General features: G+C 44.7%; 15 protein-coding genes and 1 non-coding gene across 18 annotated transcripts; 9 read left to right on the top strand and 7 right to left on the bottom strand.

Annotated features, from left to right (window-relative positions):
• Positions 1-87: 87 nt before the first annotated feature.
• On the bottom strand, positions 88-930 carry epsilonTry (epsilonTrypsin). The gene has a single exon (XM_020946880.2). The coding sequence runs from the start codon at positions 907-909 to the stop codon at positions 139-141; it is 771 nt and encodes a 256-aa protein (XP_020802539.1). The 5' UTR covers positions 910-930; the 3' UTR covers positions 88-138.
• A 273-nt stretch (positions 931-1,203) lies between these two features.
• LOC110179367 (trypsin alpha-like) lies at positions 1,204-1,995 on the top strand. The gene has a single exon (XM_020946882.2). The coding sequence runs from the start codon at positions 1,204-1,206 to the stop codon at positions 1,972-1,974; it is 771 nt and encodes a 256-aa protein (XP_020802541.1). The 3' UTR covers positions 1,975-1,995.
• Positions 1,996-2,940: 945 nt separating this feature from the next.
• On the top strand, positions 2,941-3,778 carry LOC110179366 (trypsin beta-like). Its single transcript, XM_020946881.2, has one exon. The coding sequence runs from the start codon at positions 2,969-2,971 to the stop codon at positions 3,737-3,739; it is 771 nt and encodes a 256-aa protein (XP_020802540.2). The 5' UTR covers positions 2,941-2,968; the 3' UTR covers positions 3,740-3,778.
• A 1,542-nt stretch (positions 3,779-5,320) lies between these two features.
• Positions 5,321-6,629, top strand: LOC110179294 (trypsin beta). The gene has a single exon (XM_020946779.2). It carries the CDS (start codon positions 5,822-5,824, stop codon positions 6,590-6,592), a length of 771 nt encoding a protein of 256 aa, XP_020802438.2. The 5' UTR covers positions 5,321-5,821; the 3' UTR covers positions 6,593-6,629.
• Positions 6,630-7,141: 512 nt separating this feature from the next.
• On the bottom strand, positions 7,142-7,676 carry LOC110179297 (dynein axonemal assembly factor 19). The gene is made up of 2 exons (XM_020946783.2): positions 7,469-7,676; positions 7,142-7,408 (listed from the first exon to the last, which is right to left on the bottom strand). Exons 1-2 carry the CDS (start codon positions 7,612-7,614, stop codon positions 7,306-7,308), a joined length of 249 nt encoding a protein of 82 aa, XP_020802442.1. The 5' UTR covers positions 7,615-7,676; the 3' UTR covers positions 7,142-7,305.
• Positions 7,677-7,855: 179 nt separating this feature from the next.
• On the top strand, positions 7,856-9,377 carry iotaTry (iotaTrypsin). Its single transcript, XM_020946780.2, has one exon. The coding sequence runs from the start codon at positions 7,856-7,858 to the stop codon at positions 8,621-8,623; it is 768 nt and encodes a 255-aa protein (XP_020802439.1). The 3' UTR covers positions 8,624-9,377.
• On the bottom strand, positions 8,703-8,789 carry TRNASTOP-UCA (transfer RNA opal suppressor (anticodon UCA)). Its single transcript has one exon. It is a non-coding gene; the product is annotated as a tRNA-Sec (tRNA).
• LOC110179296 (death-associated protein 1) lies at positions 9,026-10,129 on the bottom strand. 2 transcript variants are annotated; one of them, XM_020946781.2, is made up of 4 exons: positions 10,006-10,129; positions 9,877-9,944; positions 9,441-9,529; positions 9,026-9,377 (listed from the first exon to the last, which is right to left on the bottom strand). In XM_020946781.2, exons 2-4 carry the CDS (start codon positions 9,920-9,922, stop codon positions 9,222-9,224), a joined length of 291 nt encoding a protein of 96 aa, XP_020802440.1. In that variant the 5' UTR covers positions 9,923-9,944; positions 10,006-10,129; the 3' UTR covers positions 9,026-9,221. The 2 variants fall into 2 exon arrangements, with proteins under 2 accessions (XP_020802440.1, XP_020802441.1); XM_020946782.2 differs by having other exon boundaries at positions 9,877-9,961; positions 10,006-10,108.
• A 2,524-nt stretch (positions 10,130-12,653) lies between these two features.
• ix (mediator complex subunit intersex) lies at positions 12,654-13,590 on the bottom strand. Its single transcript, XM_020946790.2, has one exon. The coding sequence runs from the start codon at positions 13,301-13,303 to the stop codon at positions 12,749-12,751; it is 555 nt and encodes a 184-aa protein (XP_020802449.1). The 5' UTR covers positions 13,304-13,590; the 3' UTR covers positions 12,654-12,748.
• On the top strand, positions 13,429-14,921 carry san (Probable N-acetyltransferase san). The gene is made up of 3 exons (XM_020946789.2): positions 13,429-13,755; positions 13,876-14,199; positions 14,519-14,921. Exons 1-3 carry the CDS (start codon positions 13,748-13,750, stop codon positions 14,748-14,750), a joined length of 564 nt encoding a protein of 187 aa, XP_020802448.2. The 5' UTR covers positions 13,429-13,747; the 3' UTR covers positions 14,751-14,921.
• On the top strand, positions 14,857-16,442 carry Gr47b (Gustatory receptor 47b). Of its 2 annotated transcripts, none has more exons than XM_020946786.2 (3): positions 14,857-15,894; positions 15,949-16,110; positions 16,177-16,442. In XM_020946786.2, exons 1-3 carry the CDS (start codon positions 14,857-14,859, stop codon positions 16,315-16,317), a joined length of 1,341 nt encoding a protein of 446 aa, XP_020802445.2. In that variant the 3' UTR covers positions 16,318-16,442. The 2 variants fall into 2 exon arrangements, with proteins under 2 accessions (XP_020802445.2, XP_086683442.1); XM_086827316.1 differs by having other exon boundaries at positions 14,857-15,852.
• A 209-nt stretch (positions 16,443-16,651) lies between these two features.
• Positions 16,652-21,624, bottom strand: LOC110179302 (cyclic GMP-AMP synthase-like receptor). The gene is made up of 4 exons (XM_086827317.1): positions 21,439-21,624; positions 17,777-17,944; positions 17,050-17,705; positions 16,652-16,989 (listed from the first exon to the last, which is right to left on the bottom strand). Exons 2-4 carry the CDS (start codon positions 17,934-17,936, stop codon positions 16,780-16,782), a joined length of 1,026 nt encoding a protein of 341 aa, XP_086683443.1. The 5' UTR covers positions 17,937-17,944; positions 21,439-21,624; the 3' UTR covers positions 16,652-16,779.
• Positions 20,101-23,537, top strand: LOC110179300 (uncharacterized). The gene is made up of 3 exons (XM_020946785.2): positions 20,101-20,541; positions 21,736-21,886; positions 21,950-23,537. The coding sequence occupies exons 1-3, from the start codon at positions 20,355-20,357 to the stop codon at positions 23,454-23,456; spliced, it is 1,845 nt and encodes a 614-aa protein (XP_020802444.1). The 5' UTR covers positions 20,101-20,354; the 3' UTR covers positions 23,457-23,537.
• Tapdelta (Translocon-associated protein delta) lies at positions 23,531-25,979 on the bottom strand. Its single transcript, XM_020946791.2, has 2 exons — positions 24,053-25,979; positions 23,531-23,988 (listed from the first exon to the last, which is right to left on the bottom strand). The coding sequence occupies exons 1-2, from the start codon at positions 24,290-24,292 to the stop codon at positions 23,728-23,730; spliced, it is 501 nt and encodes a 166-aa protein (XP_020802450.2). The 5' UTR covers positions 24,293-25,979; the 3' UTR covers positions 23,531-23,727.
• Positions 24,659-27,208, top strand: LOC147644524 (uncharacterized). The gene is made up of 6 exons (XM_086827379.1): positions 24,659-24,690; positions 26,201-26,493; positions 26,548-26,694; positions 26,749-26,895; positions 26,950-27,108; positions 27,177-27,208. Exons 1-6 carry the CDS (start codon positions 24,674-24,676, stop codon positions 27,206-27,208), a joined length of 795 nt encoding a protein of 264 aa, XP_086683505.1. The 5' UTR covers positions 24,659-24,673.
• Positions 27,169-27,840, top strand: LOC110179334 (uncharacterized). The gene is made up of 3 exons (XM_086827320.1): positions 27,169-27,324; positions 27,379-27,534; positions 27,590-27,840. Exons 1-3 carry the CDS (start codon positions 27,246-27,248, stop codon positions 27,730-27,732), a joined length of 378 nt encoding a protein of 125 aa, XP_086683446.1. The 5' UTR covers positions 27,169-27,245; the 3' UTR covers positions 27,733-27,840.
• The last annotated feature ends 113 nt before the right edge of the window (positions 27,841-27,953 follow it).

Consider the following 27,953-nt stretch of genomic DNA (forward strand, 5'->3'; position numbering starts at 1 on the left):
ATGGGGGTGTTATCTGTCCCAACCGTAAAGGGTTTAAACTACGGCGTAATTGGGACAAGAGGCAGGGGAACAAGAGAGACACACGAGTGCTATTCAATTGATTTTATTTCAAGTGATAAGAGCTTTGTTTTGCGCTCTTCACAGATCGCGGGCGGTATCCTCGATCCAGGAGTGGAAGTGGGCAACATCGGCATAGACTCCGGGGTAGCGGTCGTCAGCGCAGCCATAGCCCCAGGACACAACACCGACCAGGGTGTTGTCGGAGACCAGCGGGCCGCCGGAGTCACCCTGGCAGGCATCCTTGTGGGCAGCGTAGGCGCAGATCATGGTGTCCTTGATCTTGGAGCCATAGCCGAACTCGCTGGAGCGGCAATGCTCCACATCGACGATCTTTAGGTTCACGGCCAGGAGGTGGTCGGGAATGGTGCTGCCACCGGACTCGGTGGTGCCCCAGCCAGAGACAACGGCGGTGGCGCCCTCACGGGGATTTGAGTCGGCGATGCGGATCTCGCGGATGGTGGAGCGCAGGCTCAGGTTGGACTCCAGGCGGATGATGGCAATGTCGTTGACCATGGTGCGGGCGTTGTAGCCCTCGTGGTTGCGGAAGGAGCGGACGGAGTGCACACTGCCGCCGGAGCGCCAGTAGGTGCTGCCGACGCGCACCTTCAGGTCCTTGGCCTCAATCGACTGCAGGCAGTGGGCGGCGGTAATGACGATGTCGTGGGAGTAGATGGAGCCGCCGCAGAAATGGGAGCCGGAGCGCTGCAGCGACACCTGGTAGGGGTGGGCCTCGATGGTGGTCTCATAGCCGCCGACGATGCGTCCGTCCAGCTGGGGGACCATGCCATCGGGAATGGTGCCGGCCAAGGCGCAGGCCAGAACGGAGAGAAGTACCGCGAATCGCAACATGTTAATCGGTTGTATGCTGATCCCCGGATCAGAAACCCTTATATACCTTCCTTCCCCGAGAGCGGTGATCCCCCTCGGAAAGTCTGGCATAAGTTGTGCGTCACGTTCGCTAAGATACGGCCCGTCAGCGATACTAGGAATCAATCAGCTTATCGCTCCACTCCACTCTACAGTCCACCCTAAGCGTTATCCAGCTCTGCCCGATGGGATCTCGCTGCCCCCGTCGCATGGAGAGATAGTGTGACCCCTATAAGAGCGAATCCCTCTTAGAGGTGGATTCATTGGATCCTTATCATGCTGAAGTTCGTGATCTTGTTGTCTGCTGTTGCCTGCGCCCTGGGAGGCACCATTCCCGAGGGTCTCCTGCCCCAGTTGGATGGGCGCATTGTTGGAGGTTACGATACCAGCATCACCACCTTCCCGTGGCAGATCTCTCTGCAGCGTAACGGTGGCCACTCTTGCGGTGGTTCCATCTACTCCTCTTACATCATTGTGACCGCCGCTCACTGCCTGCAGTCCGTGTCCGCCTCGTCCCTGAAGGTCCGCGCTGGATCCAGCTACTGGAACTCCGGCGGCACCCTGGTCAACGTGGCTGCTTTCCGCAACCACGAGGGCTACAACCCCAGCACCATGGTCAACGACATCGCCGTGATCCGTCTGAGCTCCTCCCTGGGCTTCACCTCCTCCATTAAGGCCATCGGCCTGGCCAACTACAACCCGGCCAATGGTGCACTCGCCACCGTTTCCGGCTGGGGCACTCAGTCCTCCGGCTCTAGCTCCATCCCCAGTCAGCTGCAGTACGTGAACCTGAGTATCGTGAGCCAGTCGCAGTGTGCTTCCGCCACCTACGGATACGGCAGCCAGATCAAGTCCACTATGATCTGTGCCTACGCCAACGGCAAGGACTCCTGCCAGGGTGATTCCGGTGGCCCTCTGGTCTCCGGTGCCGTCCTTGTTGGTGTTGTCTCCTGGGGCTACGGTTGCGCCTATCCCAACTACCCCGGTGTCTACGCCGATGTGGCTGTCCTTCGCCCCTGGGTGGTCAGTGCTGCTAACAGCGTTTAAACGAAAATATTGCGAAATAAATGGAACTCTCTGAACATAACTCTCTGGTGGCGTCTTTTTTTGGGGGAATCAATCATGAACTATCTTGGTAAATTATAGTTAAAACAATTTAGAGAGGTTGTTAATAAATTGAACATATTTTAAATATTATTTGTATAGATATTAAAATATAATTCTTTTGAAAATATATCTTTAAAAGTAAGTTACATTAATTCATGTTTTGATATACGTTTGTATATTTCTTTATTTAAATTCACCTTTTGTCATTTACTTCTTGTAGTTTCGAAAACTAAGAGAGTTTGATATATATTATTACAACTTGAAGCTGGTAATCATGAAAATGCTCTGAATATAAATATTTTCTTGAAATCTTTTATTTAATATTCAGTTTTTATTAACTAATGGCTATCAATTAACCAGAGGATCTCACCTACAGCGAAATGGTAATAGGACTAATTCCTGTAAAACGTCATATTCCCTTTGATAGACATTATCGGTTCAGAAGAGCTCCCATTACTGATAAGAGTTATCTTCTTCCTAGATTGGTGGCCAAGCAGGGCACTACACTGGGAAAAATATTCTATATATTTAATTTCATATAGAACAAACTATTGTTTAAATAATAAAATAGGTTATATCCCTAAGCTAACCATCAATGAATAAACTTGATTATGAGACCCATCAGTATATCAAAAGTCCACATTTGAACTCTGAACTTTGCTAAGGTGTTATTTATACGTATTGCACAATTCTAACAGATATTGTATTAGAAAGCGTGCCTCTTCAAGCCCAATTTCTTATCACTATTTATTTTTATATAAATATTATTTTCGCGACACCTATCAATGAAGGATTATCTGCCTGCCATTTTTCGGGTTTCCCGAACGATAAAGATATAAAAATAATTGAAAATTCTGATTGGGTTGGACGGGTAGATAGGAACTCTGTATAAATAGGGTGCCAGGTTCAGTGGGAAGCTCATTGGATCCTCACCATGCTGAAGTTCGTGATCTTGTTGTCTGCTGTTGCCTGCGCCCTGGGAGGCACCATCCCCGAGGGTCTCCTGCCCCAGCTGGATGGCCGCATTGTCGGAGGTACCGCTACCACCATCACCAGCTTCCCGTGGCAGATCTCTCTGCAGCGTAGCGGTAGTCACTCCTGCGGTGGTTCCATCTACTCCTCTAACATCATTGTGACCGCCGCTCACTGCCTGCAGTCCGTGTCTGCTTCGTCCCTGAAGGTCCGCGCTGGATCCAGCAACTGGAACTCCGGCGGCACCCTAATCAACGTGGCTGCTTTCCGCAACCACGAGGGCTACAACCCCAGCACCATGGTCAATGACATCGCTGTGATCCGTCTGAGCTCCTCCATTGGCTTCAGCTCCTCCGCTAAGGCCATCAGCCTGGCCAGCTCCAACCCGGCCAATGGTGCCGCCGCCTCCGTTTCCGGCTGGGGCACTGAGTCCTCCGGCTCTAGCTCCATCCCTACCCAGCTGCGGTACGTCGACGTGAAGATCGTGAGCCAGGCGTCGTGTGCTTCCTCCACTTACGGGTACGGCAGCCAGATTAAGTCCAGCATGATCTGCGCCTACACCGTCGGCAAGGACTCCTGCCAGGGTGATTCCGGTGGCCCTCTGGTCTCCGGTGGCGTCCTTGTTGGTGTTGTCTCCTGGGGATACGGTTGCGCCTATGCCAACTACCCCGGTGTCTACGCCGATGTGGCTACCCTTCGCTCCTGGGTGGTCAGTGCCGCTAACAGCGTTTAAATTAAACTTTGCGAATTAAATGGAACTCTCTGAACATAACTCTTTGGTGGCATTTTTATTTGGGGAATCAATCATGATTTATCTTGGTAAATTATAGTTAAAACAATTTAGAGAGGTTGTTAGTAAATTTAAAATATTTAAAATATTATTTGTAAAGATATTAAAATATAATTCTGATGAAAAGATATCTTTAATAGTAAGTTACTTTAATTCATGTTTTGATATACGTTTGTATATTTCTTTATTTAAATTCACCTTTTGTCATTTACTTCTTGTAGTTTCGAAAACTAAGAGAGTTTGATATATATTATTACAACTTGAAGCTGGTAATCATAAAAATGCTCTAAATAAAAATATTTTCTTGAAATATTTTATTTAATTTTCAGTTTTTATTAACTTATAGCTTTCAATTAACCAGAGGATCTCACCTACAGCGAAATGGTAATAGGACCAATTCCTGTAAAACGTCATATCCCCTTTGAGAGACATGATCGGTTCAGAAGAGCTCCCATTACTGATAAGAGTTATCTTTTTCCTAGATTCCTCACGAGTGCCTGATTATTGGGGGCATTGTCATTCAATTTGGTTTTCGTTTGAACTTTGCCAATTCTTAAATTAATTATCATTCCACCGTCCGTTGGTGTGTCGAAACTTAAGTGAATCAGCAATGATTTCGAGGATGGGATAACGTTTTTGGAGGTGGTAGTATTCCATATGGGCTTAAGCTGGTATCAGCAGACAACCAGATCTAGCCACGTTTCTATGGTTGAAAGCCCTCGGAAATTCCTGACTTACGTTGTTTAGAGTGTTATAAAGATCAATCGTAATACATACCATAGCCACCATTAATATAGAAATGAAACATCATCGATGTTAAAGGTTAGTAAATCGAATAATAAAAATTGTTGCTATTTTGATTTTTATAACTTTTTGAAAGATTTAATGGCAGTGAAGAAGACATTTCCGATCCTATATATCATATATATTCTTGATCAGGATCAACAGCTGAATCGATCTAGCCATGTCCGGTGGAAAATAATTTTTTCGAATTTTTTTTTTTCCAAATTTCATAATTTTGTAAGGGGTTACATCGTAAAATTTGTCAAAATTTGACAAATAATTTAAATTTTTAAATTCAGTATGCAGGTTTGGTAATCTTTTTAAAACTAGCACAGAAATGCTTTCCGAATTGAAATTAATGCATTTTTAGCTTAGTTTTGTTATTTGAAAAACTTTGATTTATCCAAATAATTAGCATATAAAAAAATATATTAATATTATATAATAGAAGTAAATATTTTAGGTTTTCTTGTATGTATACATAATGATATCATTATGATCATTAAGTAGTTAATCCTTCAGTAAATTGCACATTTCTTAAGAATTTGACTACTCTATTTCCCAAGAACTTACAGTACTTATGCATTCATTAGTTTACTTTATTTATAGTGATTTATTCTTATGTGAATTAATATGATTTTTATTTTTTTAATATTAGTACCCCCATTTCCTACGCTCACATATGTATTTCAGGAACGGCTACTACTCAACGCCTGAGATTTTATCTGAACTTGTGGCTCACAGCTTTTTTTAGATCAACTTCAACGGACACTACGCCCACTTGATTATTTCTGGTGGCCAAGCAGGGCACTACACTGGGAAAAATATTCTATATATTTAATTTCATATAGAACAAACTATTGTTTAAATAATAAAATAGGTTATATCCCTAAGCTAACCATCAATGAATAAACTTTATTATGAGACCCATCAGTATATCAAAAGTCCACATTTGAACTCTGAACTTTGCTAAGGTGTTATTTATACGTATTGCACAATTCTAACAGATATTGTATTAGAAAGCGTGCCTCTTCAAGCCCAATTTCTTATCACTATTTATTTTTTATAAATATTATTTTCGCGACACCTATCAATGAAGGATTATCTGCCTGCCATTTTTCGGGTTTCCCGAACGATAAAGATATAAAAATAATTGAAAATTCTGATTAGGTTGGACAATTAGATAGGAACTCTGTATAAATAGGGTGCCAGGTTCAGTGGGAAGCTCATTGGATCCTCACCATGCTGAAGTTCGTGATCTTGTTGTCTGCTGTTGCCTGCGCCCTGGGAGGCACCATCCCCGAGGGTCTCCTGCCCCAGCTGGATGGCCGCATTGTCGGAGGTACCGCTACCACCATCACCAGCTTCCCGTGGCAGATCTCTCTGCAGCGTAGCGGTAGTCACTCCTGCGGTGGTTCCATCTACTCCTCTAACATCATTGTGACCGCCGCCCATTGCCTGCAGTCCGTGTCCGCCTCGTCCCTGCGGATCCGCGCTGGATCCAGCTACTGGAACTCCGGCGGCACCGTGATCAGCGTGGCTGCTTTCCGCAACCACGAGGGCTACAACCCCAGCACCATGGTCAATGACATCGCTGTGATCCGTCTGAGCTCCTCCATTGGCTTCAGCTCCTCCGCTAAGGCCATCGGCCTGGCCAGCTCCAACCCGGCCAATGGTGCCGCCGCCTCCGTTTCCGGCTGGGGCACAGAGTCCTCCGGCTCTAGCTCCATCCCTACCCAGCTGCGGTACGTCGACGTGAAGATCGTGAGCCAGGCGTCGTGTGCTTCCTCCACTTACGGATACGGCAGCCAGATCAAGTCCACCATGATCTGTGCCTACACCGTCGGCAAGGATGCCTGCCAGGGTGATTCCGGTGGCCCTCTGGTCTCCGGTGGCGTCCTTGTTGGTGTTGTCTCCTGGGGATACGGTTGCGCCTATGCCAGCTACCCCGGTGTCTACGCCGATGTGGCTACCCTTCGCTCCTGGGTGGTCAGTGCTGCTAACAGCGTTTAAACGAAACTTTGGGAAATAAATCGAACTCTGAACATAACTCTCTGGTGGCATCTTTGGGCAGCTTTTGGCTCAACATCAAACATAATAGATAATTATTTTGGAACAATCGATGGAGTCGTTCATGTGCCATCCATCTGCCTTTAGAGGAAGAAAACTATCCTGGATCTCGGGAAAAGAAATATTTGTATATCCAGTACCCGTAGGGAGTGAGGCTATTATAATTTAAAGATAAAAGAGAATGTATGTTACAGCCTAAAGAAGCCATCGCTGGCCCAATACAATATACATATATGTTCTTGATCAAAATCACCAATAGACCCACTTTCGCCTCAAAAATAATAAAGAGCCATAATTAAGCTCTATATGTATATGGAATTCGGAATTTGAATGGATGCGATCGTTTCCTTTTTAAATAGATTCGGAGTTCGGAGATTTGGAGTTGTTAGACAATAGTTTCCTAGCAAAATTTGTCTTCCTTTAGTTCTTGCGCAACATGTTCCTAGCAATTGTCAACATTTTCTCCATAAATTTGAGCATAATTAGGCAAAGTAATTAATAAATTTTCCTTTTAATTTTACACACTTAACTACAACTTCCGCGGTGTTTACGCCGATGTGGCTTTCCTTCGCTCCTGGGTGACCACCGCCGCTGGCAGCATTTACAAACAAAACTTTCTAAACATAACTCTCTAATGGCGTCTTTATTTGGGGAAATCAGCAATCACGGGCGGCCGAGTTCCACAATCGGTTCTTTGTGTTGGCATTGGCCTTGTCACTTCTGGTCACTGGACGAAGATGAGCCGCGTCCACCACGTCCCTAGAAGTGCGCAAGTTACTTGGGATGTCTGATGCTAAAAGTGACTTTGGTAATGCTTACTTGAATTCCTCATAGCTCTGGGTATTATACACGGCTCTCAGCTTGGCATCGTTGCGTAGCTGGTAGAGTTCACCGTCACGGATGCACTGCAGACAGCTCTCCCGCAGCCGGATAATTTCCTCCGGAGTTATCTTCCACTCCTCCATAATGCACAATAATACTGCGATTGTTGCTGTTGATTTTCGATTTGAGTTTCGTTGCCTGGGTAACTGTTTGGCGTTTCTATCGCCGGGTGAGAAGTGTAGAACAGGCTAAAGCTACTTGATAGAGTCGATTGCTGGCGATAAGCTCCCATTAGCCGGTGATTAACTTTTACTGCCCTTCGAGGCGACTCGCCATGTATGGCTTTCATGCTCAGCGGCTGGCAGTTTGTACTTGGCTTTCGGAATGACTGTTTATAAAGTAGTGTTCTTCCTCCTTTTCCTTGGATGGGCGGCAACGGCAACACCTGTCGAGACCAATGGCCGAATTGTGGGCGGACAGGATCAGGTTATTCGGAACGCTCCTTGGCAGGTGTCCATCCAGATCAGTGCGCGTCACGAATGCGGTGGCGTCCTCTACAGCAAGGAGATTGTCATCACCGCCGCCCACTGTTTGCATGAGAAATCCGTGACTCTGATGAAGGTGCGCGTTGGTGCGGAGCACCACAACTACGGGGGTACCTTGGTGCCCGTGGCGGCTTACAAGGTTCACGAGCAGTTCGAGACCCGCTTCCTGCATTACGACATTGCAGTGTTGCGTTTGTCCACACCCCTCACCTTTGGCTTCTCCATCAGAGCCATAAACCTTGCCAGAGAGAGTCCTGCAAGTGGAACGACTGCCACGGTCACGGGCTGGGGCTACACGGAGATAGGAGCCCTTTCTGATAGCCTCCAAACGGTTAAGCTGTCGATCATCGATCGTGGAGAGTGCGCCTCGGAAAAATATGGATACGGCTGGGATTTTGTCGGCGAGGAAACCATTTGTACCACCAACACCGTGAATGGAGGCGGGGATGCCTGTACCGGAGACTCAGGCGGTCCTCTGGTGGCCAATCACCTGCTGGTGGGCATTGTATCCTGGGGTTACAAGTGCGCCGATGTCAACTACCCCGGTGTCTATGCCGATGTGGCGGTGCTGCGGCCCTGGATAGTTAAGGCCGCCAATGCCATATAGAGCAATTTGAGAGAATAAAAGAAAAGCATATTTAATTTTGAAAATTAAAAATAAAAGCAGAATCAAATTATTTGGAAATCGCCCCCCAGGTGGAATCGAACCACTTCGACGCTAATCGACTACGGATTTGAAGTCCGCACCCCGGACCACCGAAGCTCAGTGGGGCAAAATACAATACAAACGTTCTCCTATTTAAATGCACTCTCTGCTGAACAAAAACTTGGGAATTATAGGAGCACTCAACGAAAAGATTTCGGTTTTCCCACAAGATATCATAAGATAACTTGTGTAAAAGGGAAAGAGCATTTTTATCTATCTTAATGATGGTACACTTCCACTAGATGCTGAAAGGAAATCATTATAGAGTATATTAATAATAATACCTATTTGTTAGTAACTTAATTTCAGGTTTCATACCTACAAACAGGTTTTTTATTACAAAATATCAACTTGAAAAAATCAGCAAAATTCATTTATGGAATGCAGTCGCAAAATGAAGTATATAAAGTATATATATAAATCAAATACCGTTAAGAAAGTTGAGGAGAATATTTCAGCAAAAGATCAAGGTTTTGGGTTAAGGTATTAACCAGTCGCATCACTTGCGTGGCTGCTGGATGTGGTTGAGGGGCTTCTGCTGCACAGCAGCCGGCGGTTTGTGCGAATGGGCCACCTGGGCGGAGGCGGGCGTAAAGTCCGTGTTGCCCTTAACGGGAGCACCGCTTACCGAGCCGGAGTTCACGGCAACGGGTTGCTATTAGGGATCGAACGAATGGTGAATATTTGAATGGAATAAAACACTCCTATGAGGACTCACTGTAAGTCCAGTGCAATCCTCGGCATCCTTGGGCGCACGCTCGGCTGTAGGCGCCTTATGCTGCACAATTCTCATGCCGCCCGCCTTCGCTGTAAAGTCGAAAGAAAACCCAATTAGAAGTCGAACTGCATCTGACGTCAGCATAAAAGTCGAAATCTTTTTTTTTTTCTTGGACGCAATAGATGTACGCCTTTCTGGGTGTGTGTATGTGTGTGCGAGCCCGGGTTGTTTGTTTACTTATCAGCTTTGGCCGAAACAGGTTAAAATACTGATAAGGCGGTAGATATTGTGGCCATTGATACGAATTGCTGCATTATTAATTGCCAGCAAGGCATTTATGTACACTCCCAGCCTTCCAATGGGATTCATTTCGACAAAAACAAAAACGGGCCGCCGAGCACGCACACACGCATACCAATGCAAAAAGTGCACTTACTTGCAGGTGGGTGGCCAGCCACAAGATTCGGTTGCTCGTCAGCCATTTTCTCTTAGTTTTTTTATAGGCTATTGAAGAAAAACCACTGTTGAATTAATAAATAACAACTACTGAATTCTGGACACTTACCGCTTGCTTTTGTTGTAAATAAATGCCGCTGTTTTGCTTTTGCGTTCTAATTGTGACACGTCCGACTGTTGCAACTATATCGATATGTATCGATAGCAATAAGAAAAGCTGCCAGACTTCCCAATAAGGCAAACATTTTCAAGCAACGATTTCAAAATATTTAGATTTTCATGTCCGTCAAATAAGCGTCCATGGGTTAGCGTCGAAATGCAACGGTGGGAAGATATATTTTAATTTATTTCGTAATTAAGGCACTAATTCGAATAAATTAAAGTTTTTAAATGCTAAAATATGAAGTTACTATTGCTTTTACTAGGTTTGAAAGTACATATGCGCGATATATATGCTTACTAGGGGAAGATTAACGAATACTTGGTGAAAATTTCAATTGATTTTAACCGTCAGATTTCGAGAAAATCAAAAAACAGTGGGTGGTTTATACGGGCTAATAGCTAAGGCGCGAACTACGAAAATGGAACCAAATGGGAATCAGCAGAGAACCACTCGCTGAACCAGACCATGGAACCATGATAAGAAAAATACTAAATTTAATAAAAATAGCAAATTGTTGAATAAAACATTAAGAAAAGTATAAATAAACGGAAACGCCATTCGAATCAATTTGGTGGGACTTTCATCTAAACCAGGGAAAATTACCTATTTCGTTCTTTTTCGATTATTTTAGTATATACCACGGCTGAATGTTTTGCACCTCCCCGACAAGCAAAATCGGCGCTAACTTTTTAAAAATTCGGAAATGTGTGCCCCATGAATGGAATTGACATTTCAAGCATTTTGGTAGATGTTTCATCAAAATCCGTTCAGCCGTTCAAGAGAAAACATCACTTTTTCATTTATTTCCATAAATGTTTCTATAAATATATCTGGCAGCACTGTCTGCCTAAAATTAAGTCAAATTGATTTAAACTTATAATAAAACTTATGCAAAATGAAGATCCTAACATTAACGGGATCGCAATTCTGAACATTTTGATCCACGTTTCATCAAAATCCGTTCAGTCGTTTATAAGGAATCACGACTTTTGTATTTATTTTCATTTATGTACCGGTGAAATATAAACATGTCCGGCAGCCCTGCCTGCCTAAAAACAAGAAAAGTTGATTTAAACTTTATGGTTAAACCTATGCAAAAGGAAGATTGTCCCATAGACGGCATCGAAGTTCTAAACAATTTGATATATGTTTCATCAAAATCCGTTCAGCCGTTAATGAGAAAACTCGACTTTTTCATTTTTTGCCGTAAATGTATGCATATGTGTATGTTCGAGGAAGAATATTAAATAAAAGATTGTGAAATAAACTTAATGGTAGGATGTATGTTTGCACAATGGAATATACGGCATTGTAGATCTGAACATTTTAAACTATTATATACTAGTAAAAGTGTATAGAAGACTGACTGCAGTGTTATTTATATAGCTTTAAATATGAGGGTCTAGTTTGCTTATAATTGGATGGACAGACAGATGGACATTGCTAGATAGACTCGACTGTTGATTCTGATCAAGAATATATATACTTTATACGGTCGGAAATAATTTATTCTCTGCGTTGCAAATTTTTGACCTGAAATCATATTACAAAGCAAGGGCATTGAAGCACTAGATTTGAGAAGCAAATTTTCGAAATAACATTTAAAAGTCTGCCCAATCAATGATATTGTTATTCTAAGCAATTTGGTATGTGTTTTATCGAAATCCGTTCAGTCGTTTTCGAGAAATTAACATTTGAATTACTAATTTATATACAAAGGAGGCATGACTATGCACCCCTGGTACCCAACTGCACTAAATAAAAAGACGGAATTTCTCATTAACGACTGAACGGATTTTGATGAAACATAGATAAAAATGTTCAGAACTGCGATGCCGTCTACAGGACAGTCTTCCTTTTGCATAAGTTTAACCATAAAGTTTAAATCAACTTTTCTTGTTTTTAGGCGGGCAGGGCTGCCGGATATACATTTATATTTCACCAGTACATAAAGGGAAATAAATGAAAACTTCGGGATTTCTTATAAACGACTGAACGGATTTTGATGAAACGTGGATCAAAATGTTCAGAATTGCGATCCCGTTAATGTTACGATCTTCATTTTGCAAAAGTTTTATTATAAAGTTTAAATCAATTTGACTTAATTTTAGGCAGACAGTGCTGCCAGATATATTTATAGGACCATTTATGGAAATAAATGAAAAAGTGATATTTTCTCTTGAACGGCTGAACGGATTTTGATGAAACATCTACCAAAATGCTTGTAATGTGAATTCCATTCATGGGGCATGCATTTTGTATGCATTTTTATTAATTGGTCAATAGGAGAATTTTCTGGCGGGCTATCGATTTTGCTTGTCGGTGAGGGACATAATCATTGAGCCCTGGTATATACTAAAATACACAACTTCTTTGTTTTTGGTTTAATCCGAAATGTAGAGCATTCGCTGATCTTTGATATTTATAGGAAAATCAGTTGACTGATTCTTTAACAATTACTGGCAAACATTATCCAACAATGTTTTTTTTTTTTGTACTATTTTTACATGGTAGGTAACATTGGTATTTTAAGAGAAAATTGTTTCATGTCCGCTACCCCAAATGGTTTTAAATATAATATAAATATAAATTAATTGCTTATGCATCATTCTATGTATATTAATCGTTATTCGTAACCATAACTTGTTAAATAATAGACCTAACTAAATAATAATAATCACTACAACTATCAATCAGCCTGCGAAATATTCTGTGCGGCGCTAATCAGAGTATCGTGTATGTCCTTCGCCGACTGCACATGGACCCGTACAGTATTCAGATAGGTAGGGTACGGAATGGGTCCAGCATTCTCCGGCATGAAGCTCTCCATGCGCATGGGCGTCACCGGGCCGGGCAGGTAATGGTTGGACGAATTCTGCTGCTGCAGGCACTGCATTGCCGTCTTCAAATGGATTTCGATCTGGTCGCAGCAGGCGTAGAAGTCCTCCAGATGCTTGTCGAAGCGCGGTACGTGGGCTCCGGTGTCCCGCTTCAGGTTATCCGCCAGATTGTTCTGCTGCAGCGTAAAGGCACTGGATCGGATTGTGAGGAACATGGACTCCCTCAGTGGTCCGAGCAAGGTCTTCACCCTGGAAATGTTGTCTAGTTTCTCGGCCTGCATTGGCTGCGGTTGTTGTTGTTGCTGGTGTTGCACAGGAACCGGCGGTCCGGAGGGCGAGGCCTGCATTTGCACTTGCATCATCTGCGGTCCTGCCATCGGCATCATGTTCATGTTGGGATTCATTATTCGCTTGCACTTCGAAAATCAAACCTATTTACACAGCAATGTTGCTTGGGTTTTTCTTTTTTTTTCGCAGAATACGATATCGATATATATTTGCATATCGATAACAGGCGACTGCCAGAACCAGTGATGCCAATTTTGCTAAAGAAATTACTGTATGCGACAGGCAAAGTGTGGCTAACAAGTCTATAGATTCTGAAAAACAATCATCAGTTTTTCTATATATGTTTTGCGATTGAAAAAAATAACATAATCTTTAGTGTTCACAGTAATTTTAAAATTGAAAAAAAAAATTTAGAATAAAAAGCAGCTACAAATTTCAGGAAAATGTCCAATTAGGCAACACTGACTCAGAACAGCTGTGGCGCCTAAAACACATTTTTCTATTAGAATTATCCAGGCGCAGGGCGCGTTGCTAAATCCGTAAGAAAGTGAATAAACGCCATGACCAGGTGAGTAGTGTAGTGTCCCCTGCAGGAAAAGTGCCAGCCCAGGCGCTGCTGCGGGGTATCATAACCTAAAACTAAAACTGGCGCTTGGTTGCACTTGTACCCTTGTACCCCCACCCGCAGGAACAGCATCGAACTGGGCGATGTGACGCCGCATAACATCAAGCAGCTGAAGAAGCTCAATACGGTTGTCTTTCCGGTCTCCTACAACGACAAGTTCTACGTGGATGTCCTGGAAGCCGGCGAGTTGGCCAAATTGGCCTATTACAATGACATTGTTGTCGGCGCCGTCTGCTGTCGGGTTGATACGACAGAGAACCAGCGTCGTCTTTATATCATGACCCTGGGATGCCTATCACCGTATCGTCGCCTGGGCATCGGAACCGTTATGTTCGAGCACATCCTGAACTTTGCCGAAAAGGATGGAAACTTTGATAGCATTTTTCTGTAAGAATTCATTGAGAAATATGCCTTATATGCCTTTCTTTAATAATATTATTAGAGAAAAGGTTTTCTTTTATTATTAATGCCTTTGCTATGAGTTTCTTTAATGCGAGAATTCGCCTAATGTGTTCTATTAATAGTTAAAAGTTGATCAAGAAATTTAAATAATTTATATATATAGACAGATATAGAGGTATTTATAATATCAAAGCAGATTATTTAGTTAAAACTACGAAAATGTCTTGAAATTCATTTACCTAAAACAATAATTCCATATCTTTAAGAAAATACAAACTAATTGCATTTATTTCCAATTTGATAGGCACGTCCAAATCAACAATGATGGAGCCATCGAGTTCTACAAGAAATTCGGCTTCGAGATTGTTGACACCAAGGAGCAGTACTATAAGCGTATCGAGCCAGCGGACGCCCATGTCCTGCAGAAGGCTCTGCGACGAACTGCCGCCGCAACCAATGCGAACAACTCCGCCAACAGCAACAACACCGCCAATTCCAATGCCCGCAGTAAAGCACGCCAGTTCACGTTTGTGTAAAAGGATAACAAGTTTCGAATTCAAATGGTGTGACAGCGACATGGAAAGAGGCGGCCAAAACGATGTATTCAATTAGTCCGATCATATCTATGTGTAATCAATATTAATGAACCACCCCTGCGAGGGAATAAATAGCTCTGTACGGCTCTCTGGCCAGTCCAAATTCAAAAAGGTTCCAACCACACACCAGAGGATGCATCACGACGACGGCTTTGTCTACTGCTACGGAAATCTGTACGGCCTCCTGCTGTACTGGGGATTGGTCACATTTCGGGTACAGAGCCCTGTCCAAGGCGGAGCCGCCTCAACCCGGTGGACAGTGGTCTATGCCCTGTTAACTCGCCTTCTGGTGGTATCCTGCTTCCTGGGCAGCGTTTTTGTTAAGCTGAGGGATCCAGAGATGGCGGCTGCCATGTTTGGTCACCTCACGCCGCTGGTTAAGGCTATCTTTACGTGGGAGTGCCTCAGCTGCTCCATAACCTACGTGGAGTACTGTCTGTCGATGGATGCGCAGAGGTGCAGGCACCTGCGTCTAGTCGCCGCCCTGCAAGGGTTCGATCGGGACGTATCGCAGCAGTTTCCTCGGGTTAAGTGGAACTACCAACGCACCCGATGGAAGTATTGGTATGGCACCGTAATCGTGGGCTTCTGTTTCTTCTCTTTCACCATTTCGCTGATCTTTGACACGGTGCGTTGCACCTGCGGCATCCCGTCCACCTTGCTGATGGCCTTCACCTACACCCTGCTGACCGGTTCCGTTGGACTAGTGGGATTCGTTCACATTGCCATCATGGACTTTGTGCGTCTGCGCATGAGACTGATACAGAAGCTACTGCAGCAACTGTATCAAGAGGGCAACGGTGCCAGCCAGCGGGAACTGCACGATCGGATTGCCCACCTGTTTGTGATGTCCAAGCGCTGCTCCTCCCTTCTCGCGGAGCTAAATGGTGTGTTTGGATTTGCCGCTGCCGCCGGTATCTTCTACGACTTCACTATTATGACCTGCTTTGTGTACGTCATCTGCCAAAAGCTGCTCAGCCGGGAGTCCTGGGACCTGGAATATACTTTCATGCTGCTCCATGTGTCCATACATTCATATAAGGTGATCATCACCAGCGCCTACGGTTATTTGCTGCAACGAGAGGTAGGTTTGGCTGGATATGCAGGACTGAGCTAAATGGTTTCTACGCCTCAACAGAAGCGCAATTGTCTACACATGCTAGGCAACTATGCAAGCCATTTTCCTGGTCATGATATGGCCCGGTTGCAGACGGAAGACTTCCAGCACTGGCGCATGCACAATCGGCAGGCGGCTCTGGTGGGCAGTAGTATTCACTTGAATATATCTACTATTTACCTGGTAAGAGGAAAACAGGGAAATCTAGCCGAGATTTGGCGCCAAGTTTCATCTTCATACTCCTGGCAGGTATACAATGGCATGGCGAACTATGTGATAATCCTGGTGCAGTTACTATTCCAGCAGCTACAGATCAAGGAGCGTCAGCAAAACTTGCCCAGGGATGTGGACATTGTGGGTCATATTGGGTCTATTACTCACATGGACTAAAGACAAAAATATTAGATTAAACTATTTAAAAATGATATGATTAAGTGAGTAACCCTTGCAAGAGTATTATAATTTCAGTCAGAAGCTCAAAACGAATTAAAATTAATGCATTTTTGGCAAAGTTATGAGATTTTTAAACTTTAATTTGGGGAAAAAAATTGTCATATAAAAATATAGATAAATACATTTGTTCAAAGCCTGGTATAAATTTCCACCAGAAGCTTATAATATTGTCAAGGAGTCATTTCCGATCCTATAAATTATATATATTCTTGATCAGCAATAAAAGGCGAGTCGATTTTTCTATATTTTATAAAAAAGAAAAGAAAACGACTCGGCTAGCCGGTGAATTTATTGCTATCAAATGACAATTAAAATATATCTTATTATTCTAATGTTTTTGATTAAGAATTTTGGAATTTTATTGTCAATGTTAATTAAACATAGTATTGGGGTAATTTTTTATTCATCCCCAACGAAGTGCCAGTTGCAGCGCCCAAAAGAAAGATTCTCTTGATGTGGATAAGTCTTAAGTGTCATGTAAGCTTCGTTCAAAACTTTCGCGTATTCAGCGAGCTGATGTGGTTTAAAGTTAAATAGAAGATTTAGCTCCTCATATGAGTAGTAAAGAAGGCAGTTCTTCTCGAATGCGTCACACAGATCATCGAGCAGCTGCAAGGAGAAGTGGTTTTTACTCATAATATTACTAGTTAACGTTTGTTAACTACTTACATCCAGAAAGATATCTTCTAACGAATATTCTTCAATATCTTCGCTATCCATTAACCACAAGGCCAAAGACACTAGATGGTAAAAGCGAATCTTGGGTAGGCCTTTCGATTCGCATAGCGCTTTTAGCAGGATCACTGCATCTTGGATCATCACACCACCCCCATTGAATAGATCAAGTTCCTCTGGAATATTGTGTACCATGAAGGTACATCCGCCTGAGCGCTTCGGTCCTGGCATAGACTTAGGCACAACCTGAAGGTCAATACCCTCAAATAGGACCTTAATAGCCGGCACAAAGTCAATGGAGAACTGACGGTTCTCCGATGTTGCAGTTATGGTATAACAATTCTTGCGGCGCTCGCAATGTAGGCGGTATGCATAACGCCTATTATTGACCCATATTAGGCGGTCGTGGAGATCACTTAGGATACTATCCATCCAATTACGAACTCCCTTGCGCTTCAGATACCAGCGATGGTCCAACAGCGTGTCCTCTACGAAGTTGTGCGAGTCCAGTTGTTTGAAGCACAAATGCACCATTCCGGGACGATGTTGATCCGGTCGCACAAGGATTTGCTCGTAGTTGGGGAACTCCAACTCGATCATAACGTCGTACTCGTCGTTGTCGTACATTCGGACTCCGTGGGCGGCGCTTCCTTCAGTTTATAAAATCAATCGTCAATATCGGTAATAAACATTTTACCAACATTAGGAATGCACAACTCACCAAAGATTAAGAATCGTGGATGGCAAATAGATCTTAGCAAACTATTACCCTTTACGGTTATCATTACAGAATCTAGGACTTCATAGAAATCGTCATGATCACCAGGCGCTTTAAGATCTTCAGCTATGTCAAGCAAGTAATCTTCAAAAACGGAACTCATATTGTTGTCTGCAATTGTTCAAATATTTAATATCATTACACGCTTACGGGGAAAGCTGGAGAGTTAATCAATGAGGTCAAACTTTATTGTTGCAATATGCCAAATAATGTTGGGTCTATGCAGAAACTATTCCTGAATGGGGCAGCATGTGAGAATGATTTTTGGGGTCAGGTGCATATGTACATATGTAAGTAAATATGTACGTATTTGGTGCAGATTGCATCAAAACTCCGTTAGGCGGCCAACAACATATAAAAACCTCCTACATTATGTACAACTCACACTTTGACCGTGTATATTATATATATGCCTAGCTGTATATGTATATAGGCATTTGTATGTACATACATACATATGTGCACACGCAAAGCGCTCGCTCGCCTACTCCGCAGTCCGGACATCGTTTATCGATTTGCGAAAGGCAGCAGCAGCAGCAGCAGCAGCAGCGGCAGCAGCAACATCCACACCAAACAACACAGCAACCGAGCTCCACCAGCGGCGGTAGGCCGCTCTCCCCGCTCCAGTTCGCTGGCATAGAGCAATCCCCTCCCTTCCACCCACCAACACCACCCGGTCGCCTCCCTTTTCCTCTCGTTTTGCGGCAGCCATACGCACACACTGACAGCTATACGTACACACAGATACATATAGACAGGCCTTCGCCGCCGAACGCCAAAAGCGCCCAGCGAACCCCACTCTATGCCCCTTCAAGCCCGCCCTCTATTCAACGAAATGTTGTTGTTGTTGTCGTGCTCTGTTGTTGCTGCTGCTGCTGCTGCTGTTTGGGGGCTGGCAATGATGATGACGATGATGGCGAATGGCAATGATGATGATGATGTTTGGAACTGGCAAACCGGGAGCTATGCGAATGTGTGTGTGTGTTCGAGAAAGAGGAAGACAGAGAAGCGGGGGCAGCCGGCCGCCAGGACTTGGGCAGGCGGTGAGTGGGCGGGAGAGAAAAGCGAAAAAATACTTATAATAAAAGCAACAAAAAACCCGCACAAGCTGAAGAGATACAAACATACAAGCACACGCAGCCAAAGCACAAGCATATACATACATACATACATACATACATACATATATAAACAGGCGCCGCCGCCGTCGTCGTTGTCGTCGTCGCCTTGCTATTAGTATACCCGTGTGTTTGTGTGTTAGTTTGGGGCCGTCGCCATACCTCGCTCCAACCTACCGTACCTCCCCACCGCACTGACTGCTCTGCTGTTGCTTCTTCTTCTCGCAGCGGCGCGGTAAACCCGTGTCAATGGGGGCGTGGCGGGAGGCTTGAGGAGGTAGGTAGCCTGACTGGTCGTAGGTTCGCAGGCAACAAAAACAACTTGGCGGAAAGGCAAAAGAGTCGCAACCAGAACAACAACAATAACAAGCTCCAAGGAGTGCGAAACAGAGCTTAGGGGGGGCGCAAGGCAGCGGTGGGGCAGAACGAGACGGATCGATGTAGCCACTTCTTGGCTGGGCCTGGCATCCCCATATCTCTTCTTCCTCTCTCTCTCACCCAGCTATCTCCTTCGTATGCTGTCGCCTAGCGGTATAATGTTTCACTCTCTCTTTCCCACGAGTGATAAGGATTAGCTGGCGATCTTGGTCTCTCTGTTTTTGCCTTTCAACTCTCACTCTCTTTCGGTCAGCCTTCCTTTCGATATTTCGCTGATATATTGTATCTTCGATTTTCATTGTGCCTTCGGCCATTTCCCTATGACCTTGAACTTCGCTGCCTCAGCACGTGATAATGCAGACGGGTGCAACAGTTTCCTCAGTGCAAATTGCATTTAAGAGCTGATTTCATAGCTCTTGCAGCAGAATAGTGCGGGTGTTCAAGGGACAGAAACAGCAGCAGCATCGCAATTCTGTCGCATGCACAAATATATATGTACGTACATATAGAAAAAGTACAAGCATACAAGGCACTATGGTGCAACTAGCAACAAAAACAACATACGGCCAGAGCTCGAGTGTTGTTTCTTTTTTTGTTGCTTTTTGCCTGGTGGGCGGTTAACGCTGGAGCCCCTCTTTTTCTCTCCGTTTCTCCCACTCCGCTTTGCTGCGCGCTTCGTGATGATGAGGTTTTGCCTTCTTCTTGTTCTTCTTTACACGTCCTCCAACGGCGTGTCGGGGGAGGGGGTTAGTCGGGAAAGAGGGGGGCAACAGAGGCAGCAGGGTGGAGGCACGGTCTGCTGCCGCCGTCGCTGCTGCTGGCTTGCTGTGTGTGTGCATGCAGCTCTGTTCGTCGTCGTCGTCGCGTCGTTTCATTCAAGTGTCCAACGTTTGCCGGAGCGGTCATACAACGGTACTTCGACGGTTCGCAATTCTCTCTCGCTCGAGCCTTAAGGGAATACGGGGGAGGAAACAGTCGGAGAGTTGGCCATTGCACACGCCCCCTTGAAAAATCCGTTAGTTAGCATGAAGGATGTGAAAGTGGCGCGCGCAATAAGCGAATCCTCGACCACGTCCGATAACACCTCCGACTTCATCGAGATCGTCAAGAAGTACGATGTGGTGTACAACAATCACAATCCCGACTACAAGAACGTGGAAGTCAAGCTAAAGGTGTGGACGCAAATCGCCGACGAGATTGGTCTCTCAGTGGGTAGGTAATCCACAATAATATAAAAAGAATAACCCAAAGGAGGCGGCTGCTGAAATTGAATTACGTAGAACAAGCACACACTGCTGTACCGCGCATTTAGCTGAGTGTGTGTGTGTATACCTGTCAGCGGACAAACTCAAACCGCCGCCCGGCCTGATATTTTTCGAACGCTGGTATATATATAAATGTCTGTATGTGTGTGCGTATGGGGCTCGCGCCGTGGTGTGAGGGGGAGCGCGAGTGCGGTCGGCAAATTGCAGCGAGAGCTGAAAACAAAAAATAAAAGGAAAACACTGGCGCTGCTGCTGGTACGCAGAAAAAACAAACAAAAACAGAAACTGAGCGAAAACTGCGCGCTCTCAGATGCTGAGAGAGGAATAACGAGAGAGAAGTCAGGCCCCACTGCGAGTGGGGGTGTGAGAGCTTTTCAAAACAAAAACATTGGACGGCATTGCCAGGTGTGAAAAATGACTAAACATGCAACCACCTGTGATTTAAATTTTAAAAGATAGCTTGAGTATTAGATTAATGTCTAAAATACACAAGAACTCTTATTGGTATTTTTATTTTTTTTTTATTTTTTAAACTTGTTACACGGAAACATGTGAAACGTCCTGCACCCGGCTCTCTCTTGATCTTGTATATAAACATAACAGATTTATTTATCTTATTTTCTAATTACCCGGCATAAATTTGTAGGGTGCAATTTTATATGTGGCTTCGAATTACTAGATGTTATTACTGGCGAAAGATAATGCGTATTTTCTTATTTGAGACACATATGTATATCTATATATGTATATACTATACAAAACTACAAAGTCTAATTCAGCGAATCTGTATATACTATACAAAACTACAAAGTCTAATTCGGGGAATCACACAACTATGACTTACAGCCAGTTTTTCCTGTTGTTGTCGCTTTATTAATTTGCGAAAGGATGTTTTCTGTTTCAACTTAAATACTTTTTAGTTTTTTGCTCTTATTGACTTGTTTAATTGTTTTGAATCCAATATCACGTATCACGCTGCAGATCAAATTATACAGTCCGGCCCTTTGGGTAGAGATGGAGAAACTTTGATGAAAATATCGATACTTCGATGCTTTTGAAATTGTTCGAAACATCGGAATAAGATTCCCTCTCTAAAACTTTAACTTTAAATCGTTATTTATTTAATGTAAAACTATTGCAGAGGCCTCTAAGCGAAAATGGAAGAATCTAAGGGACAGCTACACAAAGTATCTGCGTTCGTTCCGCGTCGGAACCAAGACATCCAAGAAGTACCAGTACTGGGCCCATGCCGACCACATGGAGTTCCTTAAGCCCTTCCAGGGTCCAGGCCGGTAAGTACCTAATTCGTTTAGTACCAATACTTTATTAAACACTAATCTTTTATCCTGCTGCAGAAACTCTGCCAATGGCAATGGCAAGTCCAATGACGAGGACGACACAGAGTGTGATTTCGGTTACCAAGTCCTGGCCAAGGCGGCCAGCAATGGAGGCGAGGATGAACTGAAGATCACCATTGCCACAGCTTCGGCGGGCTGCTCTTCGATTGGAACGCACACGGTTAATACGTATACCACGGCTTTAAGCAGCACGTTGGCACCAGCTCCAACGTCCAGTTTAGGCGTGGCCACGCCTCCCAATATGATCTCGCCGGGCAGCAATTTGGGTGGAGGATCAGGATCCGGTGGAGTGGGTGTGCTGAATCACAATACCAATAGCAATGGAAGCGCCAACGGGAGCCTCAACTGTGCTGCAGTTGCACCGCTTAGTTCCCTCACACCGCCAGCCACCAGTGGCTGCAATTCCGCCGTCGTCCTGCCCCTGCCCATCTCACCTGCTTCCTCAGCAGCTGCCGCCGCCGCTGCTGCTGTCAGCAAGGCCAACGCGAATGCTCTTGCCTCGTTGGCCACCCACCTGCCCATGGGCATGGGCGTGGGAGGATTGGCGCAGCAGATGTTTCCGTTGGCCACGCTGAAGGCTGCCGCAGTGGCTGCGGGACTGCCACTGCCGCCCACTGTCACCCCGCCTGGCTGCAGCAGCTCCAGCGGGCCCAACAGCAATGTTGGCTGTCTGATCATCGAGCCACATCTATTCGCCGCCGCGGATAACTTCAAGAAGGAACTTACTGCAGCGGCTGCGGCCGGAGCTCCGTTGGGACTATTCCAGAATCTGGCCAATCAAGTGCAAAATGCCAATCGCTTGAATGGCGGCAGCTGTACAGGAGTTACCCTGCCATTGGGAAACCCCACACCACCTCCGCCACCTCCAGCGCCGCCTGCATCCAAGGTGCGAAGAGTTCAACCCTCGCCGCAGACGACGGCCATCAATCTCAGTTGCTCTGCCGTGGGAACACCCGGTCAATTCCAACAGCCCCAGGTGCAGATGCAACAACAGATCCAACAGCAGCAGCAACCGCAATCTCCTGCCAAAACGCGCAAGATTAGCGATCCGCGTTTCCCCAGCGACTGGGATGTGTCCGCCGTGCTGCAGGCCAACCGAGAACTGGACGCCAACACCCTGTTCTTTCTGAGTCTCGCACGGCAGGTGCGAGCCATGCCCATGAAGTTCCAGTCTCTGGCCAAGATGCGCTGCATGCGGATCGTGAGCGATCTGGAGCTCGAACTGGAGAACTTTGACTGCAACGGAGGTGCGCCGCCGCCGGACGATTCGGGCGGAGGAGCTGGTAATCTAAAGTACTGCAGCATCGATACTCCCCCACCGCCGCCGCAGGATGGTTCAGTGGTGATCCTACCGCCGCCAGTCGGACCCGAGGGCTCCACGGAGCATTTTGTGTATGTGATGTCGCCGTCGCGGGTCGAGAGTATGATCGACATTTCCTCCGACGAGGAGGCGACAATGAACGGTGTGCCCTCCTCGACAGTGGGCTCCTCTGGACAGGTTTAATCTTACTTCGCGATCGTACAAGCTATCTCTAATTTAAATTAAACTTAAATTAATCTCAAAATAGACGTGCATCGTTTCGTTTTTGGAACGTTTTATTTTGGGGGCGACGGGCGATCGATCCTTTCGATGCTTATGGGTACAAAATGTGGAAAAATCTCTTTGTGGTGGGACCACCCGGGGCCAATTTGATGCTAGGTGATTTAATGCGAATGAATTTCATTCAAGAAGTCGATGACGAGGTGGCATCCTCCAAACAGAATGGCAATTCCCCTTAGGCTTGAACCTTGCTCTTGGTGGTGAAAGCAAAGTAGGCGACGCCGCCGACAAGGAAGGCGGCCAGAAGCTCGGCCTTCACCCAGGGACCCTTGTAGGCGCTCTTCGTGGGAACAGCAATGTCCAGCAGGGACTTGACCGACGACACCTTATCGCCATCGCGCTGGGCCTTGCGCACATTGGCATAGCCTTCCTCGTCGAAGAGACGCACATGGACATTGCCGCTGCTGCCCTGCTTGATGTCCTCCACCCAGCTCACCTAACGTGGGAAAAATCAAGATTAGGTGCTATGTTCGGCACTACCGATTGCACTTCCAGCTCACCTGGTACTTGTTGTCGCCCACCTGGGCCACAGGGACCACCTTGCCGCAGGGGAACTCGGCAAACAAGCTGGCGGGGGCCGCTCCGCTGCACTGCAGCGTAATCTCGCCGACATGGGCCAGCTGGGTGAGAATCGTGGCATCCTGAGTGCTGAATGAGCTCACGGTAGCCTTGCAGCTTCCATACACGCCGGACGCGCACACGGCGGCAATCAAACAGATGGCAAACAGTTGACGGGACATCTTAGTGGAGTTTAGTGTTGGTTTTAATTGAGGAATGGGGGAAGTTTATGAAATTAGCTCGAGCAGACTTTCTTTTAAGTTTAAACAATCGCCACGACAGCACGAAACGTCATCTGACAGCCGAAAATTACCGAGTTGAGCTGTCAAACAATCGATAGTCCAATTTTATCGGTAGAGTATTTGTCATGCCTGTAAGTGGTTGACAACTCTGCTAAGCGTCAGCGATAGTTTTTGTTGAATGGAAAATTAGCGTATTTGAAAATTTGTGATATTTTTACATTTTTATATGGAAATCAATATTTAGTTTAAAATTTTTAATATAATTTAATTTTATTTTTTTAGTGCAATTTTATTGCCAAAAATCATTTGTTAAATAAATGTATGGGTTACCAAAAAAGGTGAGAAACTGAGAAAAAACCACAGAAATTAATGTGAAAACTGATTGTTATCGATTTGGCGGTTGATTTAAATTGCGTTACTTTGACCTTTTCTAAAGAAAAGAACTTTGTGTTGAATAAAAAAATGTTACATTTGTTAGGTCATTTTTAAATTTAAATTTTGAAAAATAAATTAATTTAGATCAACTAACAAGCAATCAGTTTTAAATGTGTTATTTGCTTAATTTTATCAATCAAAAACATAGAATCCCATTTAGATTGGTCCAGCCCCGTTCCAGTCACAGTCACAGTCACCGTAATTTCGTTTCCCACGCTTTTCGCAATTAAAATAAGTTTTGCTCTGACATGTTGCCCGGTTCGTACCGCTCCGTATTTGGTTACGGCCATATCTACTATATCTAATATGCATTTACCCGGCGCCACTTATTTACGGCATTTGCATTGTAATTGAATTGATTTCGAATTTTTCGACTTGCACAACGAACGAAGGGGGCCCAAACAGGACTTACTCCTGTCCGAGCCTGTGCAAAGCGCGTCGTCAAAGTCAAGTCATAAATATTGACTGGAAATGATTAATGCCCATCCAGCGATTGGCCTTTCTTGCCGTTTTGTTTTAAGTACATTTTATTGGCAATCCACAAAGGCATAAATACATATACATATATATACTGTGACTAACAGGGCGGCATTTATACATATGTATGTGTGTATGTTTGGCCTGTGACCTTGGCTATAGCTTGATTTGGTTTTTTTGGTTTTTGATTTTATGCCATTTTCTGTGTTTGTGTTTGCGCCGCCCCTCGCCCTCGCCCCCTCTGCTCCTCTTTGTACTGTTATGTTCGTTACTTTTCTTTGATTGCCACCGCGCACGGAACTTTTCCACCGCCGCCGAACTTTGCATGTCTTTGATGAATTTGAAATTGTCACAAATGTGAAAGTTTTTCACATCCATCTGGGAAAGAGAGACACTCACACACACCCACACACACACACAAGTGACAACTGAATTTGCATCTAAGGAAAAAATCCGCTGACATTGAACGACTTGTACGCATTTCTCCTCTCGCCAGGGGGTTTTCCTTCCTTCATTTTGGCAAACTCCAATTCATTCATTCACGGTCGGATTTGCATATTGCCAAAAAAAAAAGGAAATCAACAAAAAAGCACACACTGTAAGTGCTGTAATCCTTTCGATTATGAGGCGTAAAGTGGGAGGGTTTAGTGGTTCGTAAATGAAAACAAAAGTTCGTGCGGGTTCATTGAGTCGCAGTCGAAAACTTGCCAGACCCCAGCGAAATTGCACGTGTCTCCGGAAGGGGCTGGGCGAAATACAGAAGGGGTGGCTCAAAGGGTACGATACAGTCAACAAAAAAGATTAATTTAAATTAATCAAATTATTCGATACTCAATAAAAGGGTTGCTACCTTTCTCGATAAATGAACAATTTTCCGATGGATCAAAGTGTCATTGGAATGTAATGTCAACCTGGTACTTTTTCCACTTTTGACAGCATCGTTTTCAATCGAGATTTCACCTTACCAAGTGCTACTTTTCGCATTCGCATAAAAAAAGAGAGAAAGTTTTCCAAGAGGATACCGCTATTTAAGGAGCAAGTGGACGTCGACATCGAGGCAGACTCGGTCTCCACCAATATGGGTAAGCGGTACGGTAAGCCCATTACCAAAGATAAGCAGAATCCGAAAAGGATAAAATTTCAAGATAGTCAGACCGAAGAAATGGCCAAGTCGCAGAAGAAGCCTGCCAAGGCGCCCAAGAAGTCGCAGGAGAATGCCTCTTCACGCAGTAAGTCATCTTGGAAAAATTAGAAGGAAAAAATCTAGAAAATTCTATTCCAAGGTGTCAAAGAGAAGACATTGCCAGAGTCCCCAAAAAGTCCTGATAGCTTACCTGGATCACCCGAGGGAAGGCGGTCACCAATGGCCAAGGTGAGGAGGACGTCTGTTAGGGCGTTAAAGAAGTCGCAGGAGAATGCATCTTCACGCAGTAAGTCATCTTGGAAAAATTAGAAGGAAAACATCTAGAAAATTCTATTCCAAGGTGTCAAAGAGAAGACAATGCCAGAGTCTCCAAAAAGTCCTGATAGCTTATCTGGATCACCCGAGGGAAGGCAGCTACGAAAGGCCACGGTGAGGAATAGGTCTGTTAAATCGTCCAAGAAGTCGCAGGATAATGCATCTTCATACAGTAAGTCATCCAAGAAAAATTGGAAGCAGAAAATCTAATAAGTTCTATTCCAAGGTGTCAAAGAGAAGACACTGACAGAGTTCCCAAAAAGTCCTGATAGCTTCCCTGAATCACCTGAGGAAAGAGGGCCACCAATGGCCAAGGGGCGGAAGAAGTCTGTCACAGCGTCAAAGGCTAAACCAAAAAAAGCGCAGAAGAATGCATCTTCACAGGGTAAGTTAACAATGAAAAATTATAAGCAGAAAATTGAGAAATTATTATTTCAAGATGCCAAAGAGAAGACACCACCACCTGTGTCCCCAAAAAGTCCTGATAGCTTCTTTGGATCACCTGAGGAAAGAGGGCCACCAATGGCCAAGGGGCGGAAGAAGTCTGTCACAGCGCCAAAGGCAAAACCAAAAAAAGCGCAGAAGAATGCATCTTTAGAGGGTAAGTCAACCATGAAAAATTATAAGAAGAAAAACTAGAAAATTCTATTCCAAGGTATCAAAGAGAAGACATTGCCAGAGTCCCCAAAAAGCCCTGATAGCTTCCCTGGAACACCTGAAGAAATAGAGCCACCAATAACCAAGGGGCGGAAGAAGCCTGGCAGGGCGCCTAAGAAATCACTAAAATCGCAGAAGAATGCTTCTTTAGAGGGTAAGTCATTTAAGAAAAATTAGTTAACAGAAAATATAGAAAATTCTATTTCAAGATGCCAAAGAGAAGACACCACCCCCAGTGTCCCCAAAAACTCCAAATAACTTGAATGGAACACCTGAGGGAAGGGAGCCACCAAGGCTGCCTTTCCAGACGCCAGGCAGGGCCAAGCTCGTCTCCAGGCTGATCAGAGATTAATCCACCAAGAAGGAGAACCATCAGAAAAACAAATACAAGACGAATCCGGGCCAAGAAGTTAATGAAATACGAACAGCAGATGCTTGCTATAAAAAGGCTTTTGAAAAACTAAAATGTTTCATTTTCCTAAAAAAAAAATCATTTATTTTTTCAAGTGTCCTTGTGGCAGGGTAAAGGGTGGTTTGCCTGGTTGTCTGACGTGTGTGGGTGTGAGCAGGAAA

The sequence above is a fragment of the Drosophila serrata genome, unplaced genomic scaffold (assembly GCF_035046125.1).
Source record: "Drosophila serrata isolate PLE 108 unplaced genomic scaffold, ASM3504612v1 contig_165, whole genome shotgun sequence".
NCBI lineage: Eukaryota > Metazoa > Arthropoda > Insecta > Diptera > Drosophilidae > Drosophila > Drosophila serrata.